The 14,201-nt window shown below is 39.6% G+C and overlaps 1 protein-coding gene across 1 annotated transcript in view; it reads right to left on the bottom strand.

Annotated features, from left to right (window-relative positions):
• Positions 1-14,201, bottom strand: part of ROR1 (ROR family WNT receptor 1) — a 401,611-nt gene that overhangs the window by 116,976 nt on the left and 270,434 nt on the right. Inside the window, exons 3-4 of the mRNA XM_086717192.1 lie at positions 13,085-13,372; positions 12,381-12,411 (exon numbers count right to left, since the gene is read on the bottom strand). Coding sequence (XP_086573318.1) covers positions 12,381-12,411; positions 13,085-13,372 — 319 coding nt within the window. The remainder of the gene's footprint in view (positions 1-12,380; positions 12,412-13,084; positions 13,373-14,201) is intronic.

Here is a 14,201-nt window from a genome sequence, read left to right as displayed (position 1 = left end):
GGTCACTGGCTAGTGAATGACACAGAAAGGACTAGAACCCAGATAGGTACTTTTTCTCTAGACCCTAGTTTCTCAACATATGTGGACCAGCAGAACCAGCACCTACCGGGAAAGTGTTAGAAATGCAGAATGTCAGGCCTCACCCCAGACCTATACCTTTAGAATCTGCATTTTAACAACATCCCCATGTGATTTATATACACATTGTAATTTGATTCTGACTGGCAGGCCCTGGAGGCTGATGGGAAAATAGGGACCACTTGTTTACATGTGTGATTTGTGAATACAGGTTCACTACTGACTTGTACACTCAGAGCTTTCTAAGAGAAATGAATCACCCTCTGATTCCTCTGGGGCTTTCTGTTCACCCACAGCCAGAGTTGAAGCAGAGATTTTTCTCCATTTCTTGAAAAGTACTTGCTCTGTAACTTACAGCAGGAGCTAATATTAAAACTCATAGGGGCGCCTGGGTGGCGCAGTCGGTTAAGCGTCCGACTTCAGCCAGGTCACGATCTCGCGGTCCGTGAGTTCGAGCCCCGCGTCGGGCTCTGGGCTGATGGCTCAGAGCCTGGAGCCTGTTTCCGATTCTGTGTCTCCCTCTCTCCCTGCCCCTCCCCCATTCATGCTCTGTCTCTCTCTGTCCCCAAAATAAATAAACGTTGAAAAAAAAAATTAAAAAAAAAAAAACAACTCATAAACACAGGAAGGGGATGGGTAAATGATGTAGAATGAGGACTTTTAGATTGGTTTTGCTCCCTGGTACTCACTTACATGATTTGAAAAAAAGCTTCTAAAATCCAGAGACCTAGAACACAGAAGGCACTTGATAAAAATATGTTGAATCAGGGGCACCTGGGTGGCTCAGTTTGTTAAGCGTCCATCTCAGTTGGTTTTGGCTCAGGTCATGATCTCACAGTTTGTGGGTTTGTGGGTTCGAATCCCGTGTCAAGCCCCAAGCCCTGTTTGGGATTCTCTCTCTCTCTCTCTCAAAATAAATAAACAAACATTTAAAAAAATGAGTTGAGTAAATGAATAAAACCTTGTCATATGTAGAGAAAAGATTTCAGGACACAGACTTTCAGTGTCCAATTTAACACAATTTGCAGAGCATCTGCTATGTGCTAGGTGCTGGGCGAGGTGTGGAGATGCATTCATGACTAACGCGTAGACTGAGAAGGCTCATGGCCTGGTAGACACACTTTCAGAATGTGTGTTCCTAGAAAGCGAGGACTTATCTTTCCTCTTCTCTCTTTAAATGTGCCCTTGCACACAAAGATACACTTTGCCAATATTCACAAGTATCGTTTTAACTGGAAGCTTTCCACACCCCATTCATACAGTGGAAATTGTTGAGTGATGGGGGTGGATTGGGATATGAGAGTTTGGCTTCTCAACCTTCTGTACTTTTGGATCTATCCCCCACTGGGATTGGGAAATCCTTCTTATCTAATCTCTCCACATTCCCTCCATCTGCCCCTTCTCTGCAGAGCGCTGAGTCTCAGGCAGTTTGAGGAAGAGACGGAGATCAGTTACTTCACTGAAGTGATGGCCCTCCGTGTCCTGGGCCAGCTGCTGAGTAGACTTCCTGGTTTCCCCTCCACAAGGCACCTCTGTCCTTGGACTGCCCAAGTAGCTGCGTTGAAAGTTATCCTTGAGTTTATCTTGAGTTGAAAATTACATTATCGCTTCCTGGTCTGGGCCAGTGCCCTGTAACACTTCTTCACTATGGCTGAGACTTGGAAGCAGATAAGAGAAGGAAAGAATTCATCAAAAGCTGGTCACTTTGTCTTTCTGCAAAAAGGGACTTTAGCCAAAGGTCAATAAAAGAAAAAAGGAAATAAAGGCTTTGAGGTCTCTTGTTGAGGTTCACAGCAGGGAATGTTGTCTAGAAGGGCTCTGCCTAGAAAGAAGGCATAGCTTCTTAGCTCAAACAGCAATGATGGGTCAATTATACTTCAATTAAAAAAACAGCAACAATAAGGATGATGATGTCAGTCAATATATATTATTAAGCTCCTAATATGTGCCAGGCACAGTGCTAGCTACTACTTTACATGCATTATCTTATTATTTCATTTATTCTTTGCAACAGTGTTATGAGATACCTTTTTTTTTATCATGCCTCCCTCTTTAAAAAATGTTTATTTATTTATTATGAGAGAGAGAGAGAGAGAGAGAGAGAGCAAGCACAGGAACAGGGGAATGGGAGAGGGGAGAGAATCTCAAGCAGGCTCCACAAGGTTAGCACAGAGTCTGACACTGGGATCAGTCTCATGGATCTGTGAGATCATGACCTGAGCCGAAATCAAGAGTCAGACGCTTAACTGACTGAGTCACCCAGGAGTCCCTATACCATGCCCCTTTTATAGGATGATTCTGCAGGATGTCTCAAAGGATGAAAGGAAAGAAAGAAATACAACTTAAATTCATTGAACTTTATATACTAGGCCCCATATGTGAAACAGTAGAATCAGTCAGTCAATAAATATCTCATTCACTTGAGGAATACTAACTGAATTCTACTAGGTTTCATGTGCTCCATATTCATTGCTCATTACCGCTAATGACTATATTATGAGATGGAAACTGTGATCACCATCTCATAGATGCACTGTTTTCCAGAGCAGCTGTACCACTGCACTTGCTGGTGCTGGGGAAGGCTCATTTTTTTGGCCCCAGCATACTGGGTAAGTAGCTTGAGGGCAAAGTGCAGTCTTCGTAGTTTCTACAGAGGATGGCTGAGAGCCTGGCACTTTATAGGTAATTAATAAATAATTGTTAAACTGAATCAGTGCTTAGTGTTTGTTGGATTGGATCCGTTTGCCTGTCAAAAAGCTCCAGTTATATACCAGAAGACCTAAAGCAACCATGAAAAATATAAAAAAATATGATATTGGTGTTCCCCAGGCCTCACTCAATTTAAGGAGCTTGTAATATTAAAATTGAAGAAATTAGATACGAACTAGGTCCAATTAAAGCCATTTAGTGTTTGTGGAACATTTTTGATAATATGGGGATCAAAACATCTTCCCTAGAGAGCTGTTCTGGAACAGAGAGGTAATGTTTGTAAAGAATCCCAGGACATTGTCTTGTTTTGAGGAAAAGGGTCAACAAAGGGAGGCTGTCATGTGGAGCAGTGTCCTTGGGCCTCAGAGGCCTCCCAAGACAGCACCCATCCAGTACTGTCCTTAGACATGGATGAGAGACAAGCAGGCAATATGGAATGGTTTCTAAAAGCAATGAGAACACCGGCAAAAAGTTGTGAAAATCAACATTTTAAGAACTTTGAAAATTAGCCAAAGGCTTGCAACAAGGGGGAAAAGGCTAAGATTTGGTAAGAACAGAGTTTTGTGGATTTTTAACTTGCTCTCTTCTCATCTCCCTCTCCTGAGTTCTGTGGTAACCTTGAAAACCAGCAGCTCCCACCACCACAGCAGCTGTGAAAACCAACAGCCTAACAGTCAGTGGAGGAGGCAGAGGGGGTTGGAATGCCTCAAAAGCCCATCTCCAGAGAACTAGCACTATTTGAGCAGTCTAGCAGCATGCTGAAAAAGTTCTATTTACAGGGCTTGTCTTTATTTGACTAGATTTAGAACCTCTCAGTAGGAAAAGCCCTAGCTTCAGGATATTTGTTGAAAAAGACTCATAGTTGCCTGGGGTAGCAACACAAGTTGGGAAAAACAAGAGCCTGGCCAAAAAACTCAAAAGCTCAAAGGGGAGATTTAAGGAATAAGATGTTCCTAGGGGGCTCTGAAAATCTCTGACATATTTCTGGGGAGATAGAAGGATGTGTTCATGTGAGGGGCTTGTGCGTGCCCAGGAAAGCCTTACTGTCTCACCTCTGGCAGGAAATGGAAGCAAAGGCAGTGCTAAAAACTACTGGAGTGCTGAAGGCATGGCCTCAAACACACCCAGAGCCCCTCGGCAAAGGGTGGGAGAATTACTGGTTTAAGAAAATCTCTGTCCTCCTTTGACAGTAAGCCAATTGAGCAAAGACTTCAGTAGCCACAGATGATAGGGAAGATAGACTAAATAGAATTATTCCAGGGAAGTCACTAAACAAACAATAGCAACAACAGCACAGGCCAACATCAGAGGAAAGGTGATCTAATTTGAGTTGCCGTCTTACTTTAAATGTCCAGTTTTCACATAAAAGACCCCAAAAGCCAAAGTAATCTTGATAAAGAAAAACAAAACTGGAGGTGCCACAATTCTAGATTTCAAAATATACTACAAACAGTATGGTACTGGCACAAAAATAGACATACAGATCAATAGAACAGAACAGAGAGCCTAAAACTAAACCTACATTTACATGATCAATTCATCTATGACAAAGGAGACAAGAATATATGATAGGGAAAAGACAGTCTCTTCAATGGTGCTGGAATGGTGCTGGAAAAATTGGACAGCTACATGTAAAAGAATGAAACTGGACCCTATCTTACACCATACATAAAAATAAACTCAAACCAGATTAAAGACCTAAATATGAGACCTGAAACCATAAAAATTCTAGAAGAGAACACAGGCAGGAATTTCTTTGACATTGGCTATAGCAACATTTTTCTAAACATGCCTCCTCAGGCAAGAGAAACAAAAGCAAAGATAAACTATTGGGACTACATCGAAATAAAACTTTTGCATAGCGAAGTCAACAAAATAAAAGACAACCTATGGAATGGGAGAAGATATATGCAAATGACATATCCTATTAGGGGTTAATATCCAAAATATATAAAGATCTTAGACAACACAAAAAGATCCCCACAAATAGTCTAGTTTTTAAAAATGGTGGGAGGTGACCTGGGTGGCTTAGTCAGCTAAGTGTCCATTTCTTGATTTTGGCTCAGGTCATGATCTCATGGTCATGAGATGGAGCCTGGATTGGGCTCCACAATGACAGCACAGAGCCTGCTTGGGATTCTCTCTCTGTCCCTCCCCCGCTCACACTATCTCAAAATAAATAAATAAACATTTTTAAAAAATGGGAAGGAGGCCATTTTTCTAAAGAAGACAAACATGACCAAGGGACACATGGAAAGATGCTTAACATCACTTATCATCAGGGAAATGCAAATCAAAACCACAAGGAGATATCATCTCACACCCGTTAAAATGGCTAAAATCAAAGAGACAAGAAATAACAAGTGTCGGTGAGGATGTGGAGAAAAAGGAACCCTTGTACACTGCTGATGAGAATATTAAGTTGGTGTAGCCACTGTAGAAAATGGTATAGAGGTTCTTCAAAAACTTAAAAATATAAGTACAATATGATCCAGTAATTCCACTACTGGATATTTACCCAAAGAAAACAAAAACACTAATTCTAAAAGATATATGCATCACTATGTTTCCTGTAGCATTATTTTTTTTTTAATTTTTTTTTAACGTTTATTTATTTTTGAGACAGAGAGAGACAGAGCATGAACAGGGGAGGGGCAGAGAGAGAGGGAGACACAGAATCTGAAACAGGCTCCAGGCTCTGAGCGGTCAGCACAGAGCCCGACGCGGGGCTCAAACTCACAGACCGTGAGATCATGACCTGAGCCGAAGTTGGACGCTTAACCGACCGAGCCACCCAGGCGCCCCCCTGTAGCATTATTTACAATAGTCAAGATACAGAAGCAATCTAAGTGCTCACTGATAGACAAATGGATAAGGAAAAAGTGGTATATATGTGTGTGTGTGTGTGTGTGTGTATGTGTATATATATATATATACAAAGATATATATGTGTGTATATATATATATATATATACAAAGATATATATGTATGTATATATATATTTTTTTCTGTGTGTGTGTGTCTCTCTCTCTGCCCCTCCTCCACTCATGCTGTCTCTCTCTCTCAAAAATAAACAAACATTAAAAAATAAAACAAAAAAATCAATGTAACAGATCACATTGATATAATAAAGTTTTAAAAAAAGACATGATCATCTCAATAGACATAGAAAAAGCATCTGGCAAAATCAAACACACTCTCATAATAAAAAAAATCACACAACTTGAGGCACCTGAGTGACTCAGTCAGTTAAGCGTCTGACTTTGGCTCAGGTCATGATCTCATAGTTGTGGGTTCAAGCCCCACATCAGGCTCCGTGCTGACAGCTAGGAGCCTGGAGCCTGCTTCGGATTCTGTGCCTTTCTCTCTGTATCTCCCCTGCTCGCATTTTGTCTGTCTGTATGTCTCTCTCTCTTTTAAAAATAAATAAACATTTTAAAAATAATTTTTTTTAAATAACACCACAAAATAAGAATAAAAGAATAAAGGAAATGTGGTTTATATATACAATGGAATACTACTTGGCAATGAGAAAGAATGAAATCTGGCCATTTGTAGCAACGTGGATGGAACTGGAGGGTATTATGCTAAGTGAAATAAGTCAGGCAGAGAAAGACAGATACCATATGTTTTCACTCATATGTAGATCTTGAGAAACTTAACAGAAGACCATGGGGGAAGGAAAGGGGGGAAAATGTTACAGAGAGGGAGGGAGGCAAACCATAAGAGACTCTTAAATACTGAGAACAAACTGAAGGTTGATGGAGGTCGGGGAGAGGGGAAAGTGAGTGATGGGCATTGAGGAGGGCACCTGTTGGGATGAGCACTGGGTGTTGTATGGAAACCAATTTGACAATAAATTATGTTTAATATAAAAAAAGAATAAAAGAAAATGTCCTCAATCTGATAAACACATTTACAAAAAACCCACAGTTAGCATCATAAAAGCTTTCCTCTTAGAATAAAGAAAAAGACCAGAATGTCCATTCTTGCCACTTCTATTTAACATTGTACTGAGGTTTCTAGCTACAGTAATTAGGCAGGAAAAATAAAAATGAAAATCATATAGATTGAAAAGGAAAAATTGAAACAATATCTATTTGCAGATGATATGATCTTGTACATAGAAAATCATAAGGAATCCACAAAAAAACTATTAGGGCAAATAAATGAGCTCGGTATGGGTGCAAAATACAAGATCAATTTACAAAAATCAGTTTTATCTCTATAGAGTTGCAACGAAGAATCTGAAAGCGAAATAAAAAAAAAACAAATTCCATTTCTAATAGCATGAGAAATAATAAAATATTTAGAAATAAATTCAACAGAAGAGGAGCAAGTCTTGAATATTGATATGTACAAAACATCAGTGAAAGAAATTTAACATATGGAAAGAGCCTGAACTCATGGATTGGAAGATTTAATGTTTTTAGATGGCAATACTACCCAAATTAATCTACAGATTCATTGAATCCTTATCAAAACTCTAGCTGGCTTTTAGGCAGAAATTGACAGGCTAACTCTAAAATTCACATGAAAATGCAATAGGCCCCAGAATAGCTCCCCCAAAAAATCTTGAAAAAGGAGGTCAAGGATAATGTTGCGGAATGTGATGGTCAGATTTATGTGTCAAGTTGGCATAGAAAGGATGAAGTACTGATGTATGCTGTAACATGAATAAATCCTGAAAACATGCTAAGTGAGGGAAGCCAGACACGAAAGGACAAACAATATATGACTCTACTTACATGAAATATCTAGAATAGGCAAACTCATAGAGACATAAAGTAGATTGGAGATTATCAGGGGATGAGAAGAGTTTCTTTATGAGATAATGAGAATGTTCTGAAATAAGATAGTGGTGAAGGTTATACAAACTCTGTGAATATACTAAAAACACTAAGTTTTATACTTTAAAATGGCCAATTTGATGGTATGTGAACTATATTTCAGTAAAACTGTTTTGTTTTTGTTTTTTTTTAAAGAAGGGTCCCTTCCCTGGACCTACTGAAAAATAAGTTTAATATACATATGGGGTCCTCTGCCTCTTGGGATCTGGCACTCAGGGCTGCCATAATGTAACCAAACCTTAAACATCCACCCCTGTGACTAACACTGTTCTGCCCCAGGGATCATTTCTCTACATCCCTTGCCCTAGGTTCTTAGAACAGAAGGCAACCGTGATTGTATACTGTGAAAGTCTGTGTGTTGAGTGACTACCAATGGAGGAGATGGGCCCTGCTTGGAGCACAGGAAGCACTGCAGTGGCAAAAATACTTCAGGAAGAGAAAAGATTAATCAACATGTCAAATTCTTCCTCAGTGGATTCTTGCACAAGAAACTATCATTCTCAATATTACCAAGCATCCATTTTCTTATTTTTCTTTATATTCTGAAAGTTCTTACAAATTAGGATAATATTTGCAAGATTATAGTCTCATGGCTGGGAATAATTTCACAATATTAAGTGTTATGAGTTGAACTGTGTTCCCTCAAAATTCATATGTTGAAGTCCTAATCCCCAGGACCTTAAAATGTGACCTTATTTGGAAATAGGGTCTTTACAGGGGTAATTAAGTTAAAATGAGGTCATTGGAGTGGGTCATAAATGGTGTCATTATAAAAAGGGGAAACTTGGGGACACCTGGCTGGGTCAGTCAGTAGGGCATGTAACTCTTGACCTTAGGATTGTGAGTTCGAGCTCCACGTTGGGTATAGAGATTACTTAAAAATAAAATCTTTAAAAAAAGGTGGGGGGGATTTGGAGACATGTGCACAGAGGGAGAATGCCATGTAAATATCATGGCAGAAATTGAGATGATGCATTGACAAGCCAAAGAATTATGGTAGGTCACCAGAAGAAGACAGAAATCTTTCTTCACAGCCTTCAGAACAAATTAACCTTGCCAACATCTTGATTTAGAACTTCTAAGCTGTAGAACTGTAAGACAATAAATTTCTGTCGTTTAAGCCAATTCAGTATTCTTTGTTACAGCAGCTGTAGAAAACTAACACATTAAACAATTTATATTGTTCTTAGATTTGTGCATATATAGGATAACATGAAGCATGATGCTGACTTACAGATGAAATTACATATTGTATAATAATATGATATAATATTTGTAATATCATGTGATTACTTATCATATGACACCATATGTAATATATATGATAATATATACTATAACAACCTATACAATATATATAATAGGTTAATGATTACATTATATTATTATAATGTTTCATTATATATTGTGCAATATCATGTGATTCTTTATCATATGGTCCCATTACTATGTTTGAATATGCTATATAAAGTTCTTAGTTCATTTGCTATAATTCTTAGCAAATTGAACTATTGCTTTAGGAATTTAATTAATAATTACAGCTGCTACTGGCTCAGGGAGTACAATTTCTTCAAATTAAAATTAGTTTTAAAAAACTAAATATTACAATAACTGAAGAAAGTTTTTGTCTAACTTGGCATTGTTGTCAAAAGAATGCATGCTAAAATCTCGCGTAAAACTCTGTGTAAAATGACAAAAGCAGTCATTTTGCTGAAATGAAGGCAATAAAAAAATAATGGAACTAATATATAACAATCTATGAATCATATATAATATCTCTGGCCATGAACAAAACACCCAGACAAGCATAATAATGATTAAAGTAGTCATTTTTGATAGTTCTTGGCTTGTAGTCATACACAAACCATAACTTTATAAGTATTTTTTGATTTTGTCATTATGAAGGTATATTTGTCAATGTGGGAGGACAGAACATATTTCATTTAACAGTTTGCTAGCTTGATTTATAACTTCTAAATATTTAGACGTGTGGTATGTGGGCCTCCACTTGTACTCATGCCCTGGGCCCTATAATTGTTAGGGGTGGGCCAGGACCCAGCAATGACAGAAGAAATAAAGCCTGAAGCTAAGAACAGAAGCCAAACTAACGTCTCAGGCTTGCTCCTACTACATAGTAAAATGCCATTCCATAAGCTTCATGTGGAAACCTGATGTAGTCTCTACAAGGAGTGACAAGTGTCTCACCACCTTTGCCTTCCTAGACCATTATCTCAAGGACACTCCAAGTCCTCCATTGGAGATTGTGTAGCTTTGTGGTCTCAAATGGCACTTGGCTCTCACCAGGATTCATTCACCCAAAACATTTCGCTATGTCGTGGACTTGCATTGTACTTTGCAGTCACTCTGCTGCACCATCTTCAAGTAAACAGAGCAATGTTTCAGCTACATTTCACTCCTACCTTGGAAAAAGTATTGTGCAGTTTGACAAAAGACTTTCAGAGCAACCCTCAAAGCTGTGATAGTCACCATGGCTATCATTTTGTTACATTCTACCTGACCTCTTGTAGTGAGATCTGCCTGCTTGTTGGGGGCTATAAGGATAGGGAAGGAAGCTAGCATTCTATCTCGGTTACAGAAGAACTCTTAGAAATAGGGTTCAGTGGTGGCAGCAGTGAAAAGAGAAAAAAAGTAGGATATGTCACCAGTTTCTAACAGAAAGAGAAAAAAGTCCATCAAAATGCCAACTGGCAATGCCAAAACAAGTATGTAGACTGTCCTACAAAAGGCCCCATGGGATTTCCAACTTCGATTGTATTTTACTGTAGCTCCCTCCAAGCTAACATGGCAACTGTACATTTCATGCTCCTGCTACTAATCTGATGGATAATCAGACAGCTAACATGAAACAGGGGGGCCTGACATCAAAGGATACTTTTAGCTGTGGCTGAGCATCGTTAAGGACATTAATATCTTCTCCATAGATATCAGCTCATGAAAGTGGTACACTATCTTTGTATAAAATTGAAAACCATGAGAGACTCAGACTGGGCTCATCAGAAAGATGGTAACAAAGGAAGAATGAAAACTTCAAGAAGTAAGGACATATACATGTTTAAAAATAATTTTGATAATAAAAAAGTAATTCTCTGATGCAAATACAACAGGTAGGACGTCAGTTGCTCAGTGCTTCATAGTAAAGGCAGATTAGTGAACTGCATTCATCAAACTTGGACGCAGATTATCTGCCACATTTGAAGCACAGATTAATAGGAACAAATAAGGCACCAGGGTGGGAAGCATTTTTACAGCAAGTAACAAAAGTTTTAATCTCAGTTTAAATAAGCCTTCAAAAGGATTCCACATATCAACCAATAGTGAGATTTAAAAAAAAAAAAAAAGATAAACTTCAAGAATGCAACGCAGAGCAACCAAAACTGCAGACCTGTTTTAAGATCAATCAATATTTTCTACCTAGACGAGTAGAATGCAATTAGCACTTGGGTGATTTTAAAGGCTCTTTTACAGTTGCCTTTAATTGGCTGATGAAATAACAGAACAGTGTGGCTGAGGGCCAATGTTTATTTTTACCCATTACCTGTTTTATTAATGGGATTGTGGGCCACTGGGCCTCCAGGCACACACAAATATATTAAAATATCCCACACTGTAATTAAGTGGCACAGAGGGGATTAGAGCAAATTAAGTGGCTGTTATATTTGCTGTGGGTGTAGTCTAGGTCAGACATTCTGATGCTCTCGTGGTAGAGCCCCAATAAATTTTACTTCGGAAGCGTATCTTCGGAAGAAGATATTTTCTTGCAGAGCAAGGGTTTTTAATCAATGGCTCTCTCCACCTAAATAAAAATATAAAGAAAAATGCCCCAAGTGGGTGCTTCTACAGTGAAAGAATAGAACACCATAGCCAGGGGAAAGAAAGATCGAGCGCATCAAGAATAGCATCAGTTTAAGAAATGAGATCTTGGGGCGCCTGGGTGGCGTAGTCGGTTAAGCGTCCGACTTCAGCCAGGTCACGATCTCGCGGTCCGTGAGTTCGAGCCCCGCGTCAGGCTCTGGGCTGATGGCTCGGAGCCTGGAGCCTGTTTCCGATTCTGTGTCTCCCTCTCTCTCTGCCCCTCCCCCGTTCATGCTCTGTCTCTCTCTGTCCCAAAAAAAATAAATAAACTTTGAAAAAAAAATTAAAAAAAAAAAAAAAAAAGAAATGAGATCTTTAGATTCCAGTAACAAAGGACTCAAAATGAATCGAACTTGTGTGTAACTCTCAAACCTGGCACAGGGCTTTCTTCCCCTATGTGAGTCAGAACTTCTGTCTCTGGGTTCTTTTAAGGCAATAAAAATAAGGTGATCACCCAACTGTTGGCCTGTTGGATAACTAGAGCATCAGGAATGCAACACTATCAGATACACAGAAGAGAGCCTTTCAGGCTAAAAACCTAAGCCAGCACAGTATTGTTTTTTGTTTGATTTGACCAAATCCACTGTGGCAACTAAATGTTAGATTAATTTTAAAATAGAAAATGTAAGCAGATATTTGCTTTCATCAACATGTTCACAACCAACATGACCACACTTGAGGTTACTGCCGGTGCTGGTCTCTTGTGAATCTTCATATCAGAGAAAAAGCAAAATGGAATGAGGGTAGGGAAAAATGGAATGAAATCTGGAACAGTGTTTTGGCCCAAGAAGAGGACAACTTTGCCTTTGCCCTAAAAAACCTTTGGAGAAACACTTCGAAGTGACAAGAAGGGAGATAAATGTACTTACGAGGATCCTGGACTTGCAGTGGGAGGGGGGCCTGGAGAAAGGAAAGGAAAGAAAAAAAAAAAAAACAGTCAGTCTAGGTTATTGGAGGGTGAGTGTGGGTACAGTCAAACCATTCCAGATTGAAGTTCTCAACCACCCTGAGGTGATATTTATTTTTCTGGGATTTATTATTTTGCTTCAGTTCCCCACAACCACCTCGAAGAAAAAAAAACATACCAGTGAGAACCTGTCTATACCCCACACAGTTCAGGGCCTGGAAAATGCTAAGACAAGAGCTAACAAATGAGTCACTAGAGTAGGCATCCTCATGCTGCATGGGGAGTCTGCAGGGGGAGGCTGAGTGGTTATAGGATCACATGGATTGGGACAGCAGGAGTCTTTGATGGCATCTTGACAGAGAAAGGGCATACATGTGTCGAACTTCCCATCTTCTCTCCCACTGGCATGGTGGTTTAGAGCAGGGCTCTGGGATCAGACAGATCGGGACTCCACTCCTGCTCTACAATTTACCAGCTGGGCAACCACGCACATGCTACTTAACTACTGGGTCTTGGCCTACTTACTTGTAAAATGGATGCATCTGTACCAGCTTTCGGGTTGCCAGGCACATAGGACATTCTCAGTGTGTTCCCTGTTCCCTCCCTTCTCACCCTCAGGGAGAATGATGGCCAAAGGCCATCCCCAGCAGGAAGGAGGTGGCTTACCAAACTTGACGAACAAGACTCCCGTGGTAGAAACCACCTTCTTGCCATTTGTTGCCACGCACTGGAAGTAGCCTGTATCTGTGGTGTCAAGATTTCTAATCCGCAGTCTAGAGCCATAGTTGGTTGCCCGAAATGAGATCCTCCGAGGCTCCTGGACCACAGGTGCATCATTTTTGAACCAGCGGATGGTAGGAGGTGGATTGCCAGAGACTTTGCAGTGCAGTTCAGCTGTCTGCCCCAGGGACGTGGTGATGTTATTCATCGGTTCATCAAGGGTCAGGTAAGAATCTGTGAGCACAGGGTGAAGGAGGCAGATGAGAGGGGCAGACAGCTAACGAGCATCTCCAGGCAACCCCAATCCACTCCAATGTGCCCCAGCACCAGAGAGAAACTGAACAAAAGAGGCATGGTGGAGACATACAAGGCATGAAATTTTACATTTACTGAGACCCCCCGACTGCTAAACAATCATCCACGGAGTCTGCTGCTTACAAGGAAATTGATACTAACCATCGCTTAAAACCCAAAGTTTTCAAATGATTATATAGTAACTCGTGGATAAGTAAATGTACTTTCTAAGCCAAGACAGAATGAGATTTTGTGTTTCAAAGTACAGAAATATACATGTGCCTTGTTACAGACTCAAACAGTACAGTAAAGAAGAAAAAGCAGCAAAATTCACCTCAAATCTCTCTGCTCCCAAATAACATCATTCTTAACATTCTGGCAAAGATTCTTTCAGTTTATCTACTTTTGATAAAAAAGCATGAAAAACTGGAAAAGTAGGAGCACATATTTACATCCACAGGGCACAAGATCAAGAAGGATGCTGAATCTTCTTGCCAGTGATATAAGCGTTACAAAGGCCAGCCAGGTCACTGGCAGACGAAGTAATGAGGCAATGAATATTTCCATAATGTTACTCATATCAACCATTAACATGTTACAATATACAATTCTATAGATTCAACTTCTAATTGAGACATAATTTACATTTTAGGAAATGTACCAATCTAAAGGTATACATTTCCATAAGTATTGACAAATGCATATATCCATGTAACCAATACCCTTACCAAGAGAGAGAGCATCATGAACATCCCAGAAAGTACCCCGA

The sequence above is a fragment of the Puma concolor genome, chromosome C1, assembly GCF_028749965.1.
Source record: "Puma concolor isolate L17-30 chromosome C1, mPumCon1.1.hap2, whole genome shotgun sequence".
Lineage (NCBI taxonomy): Eukaryota > Metazoa > Chordata > Mammalia > Carnivora > Felidae > Puma > Puma concolor.
This window is presented reverse-complemented; position numbering and strand designations above follow the sequence as displayed.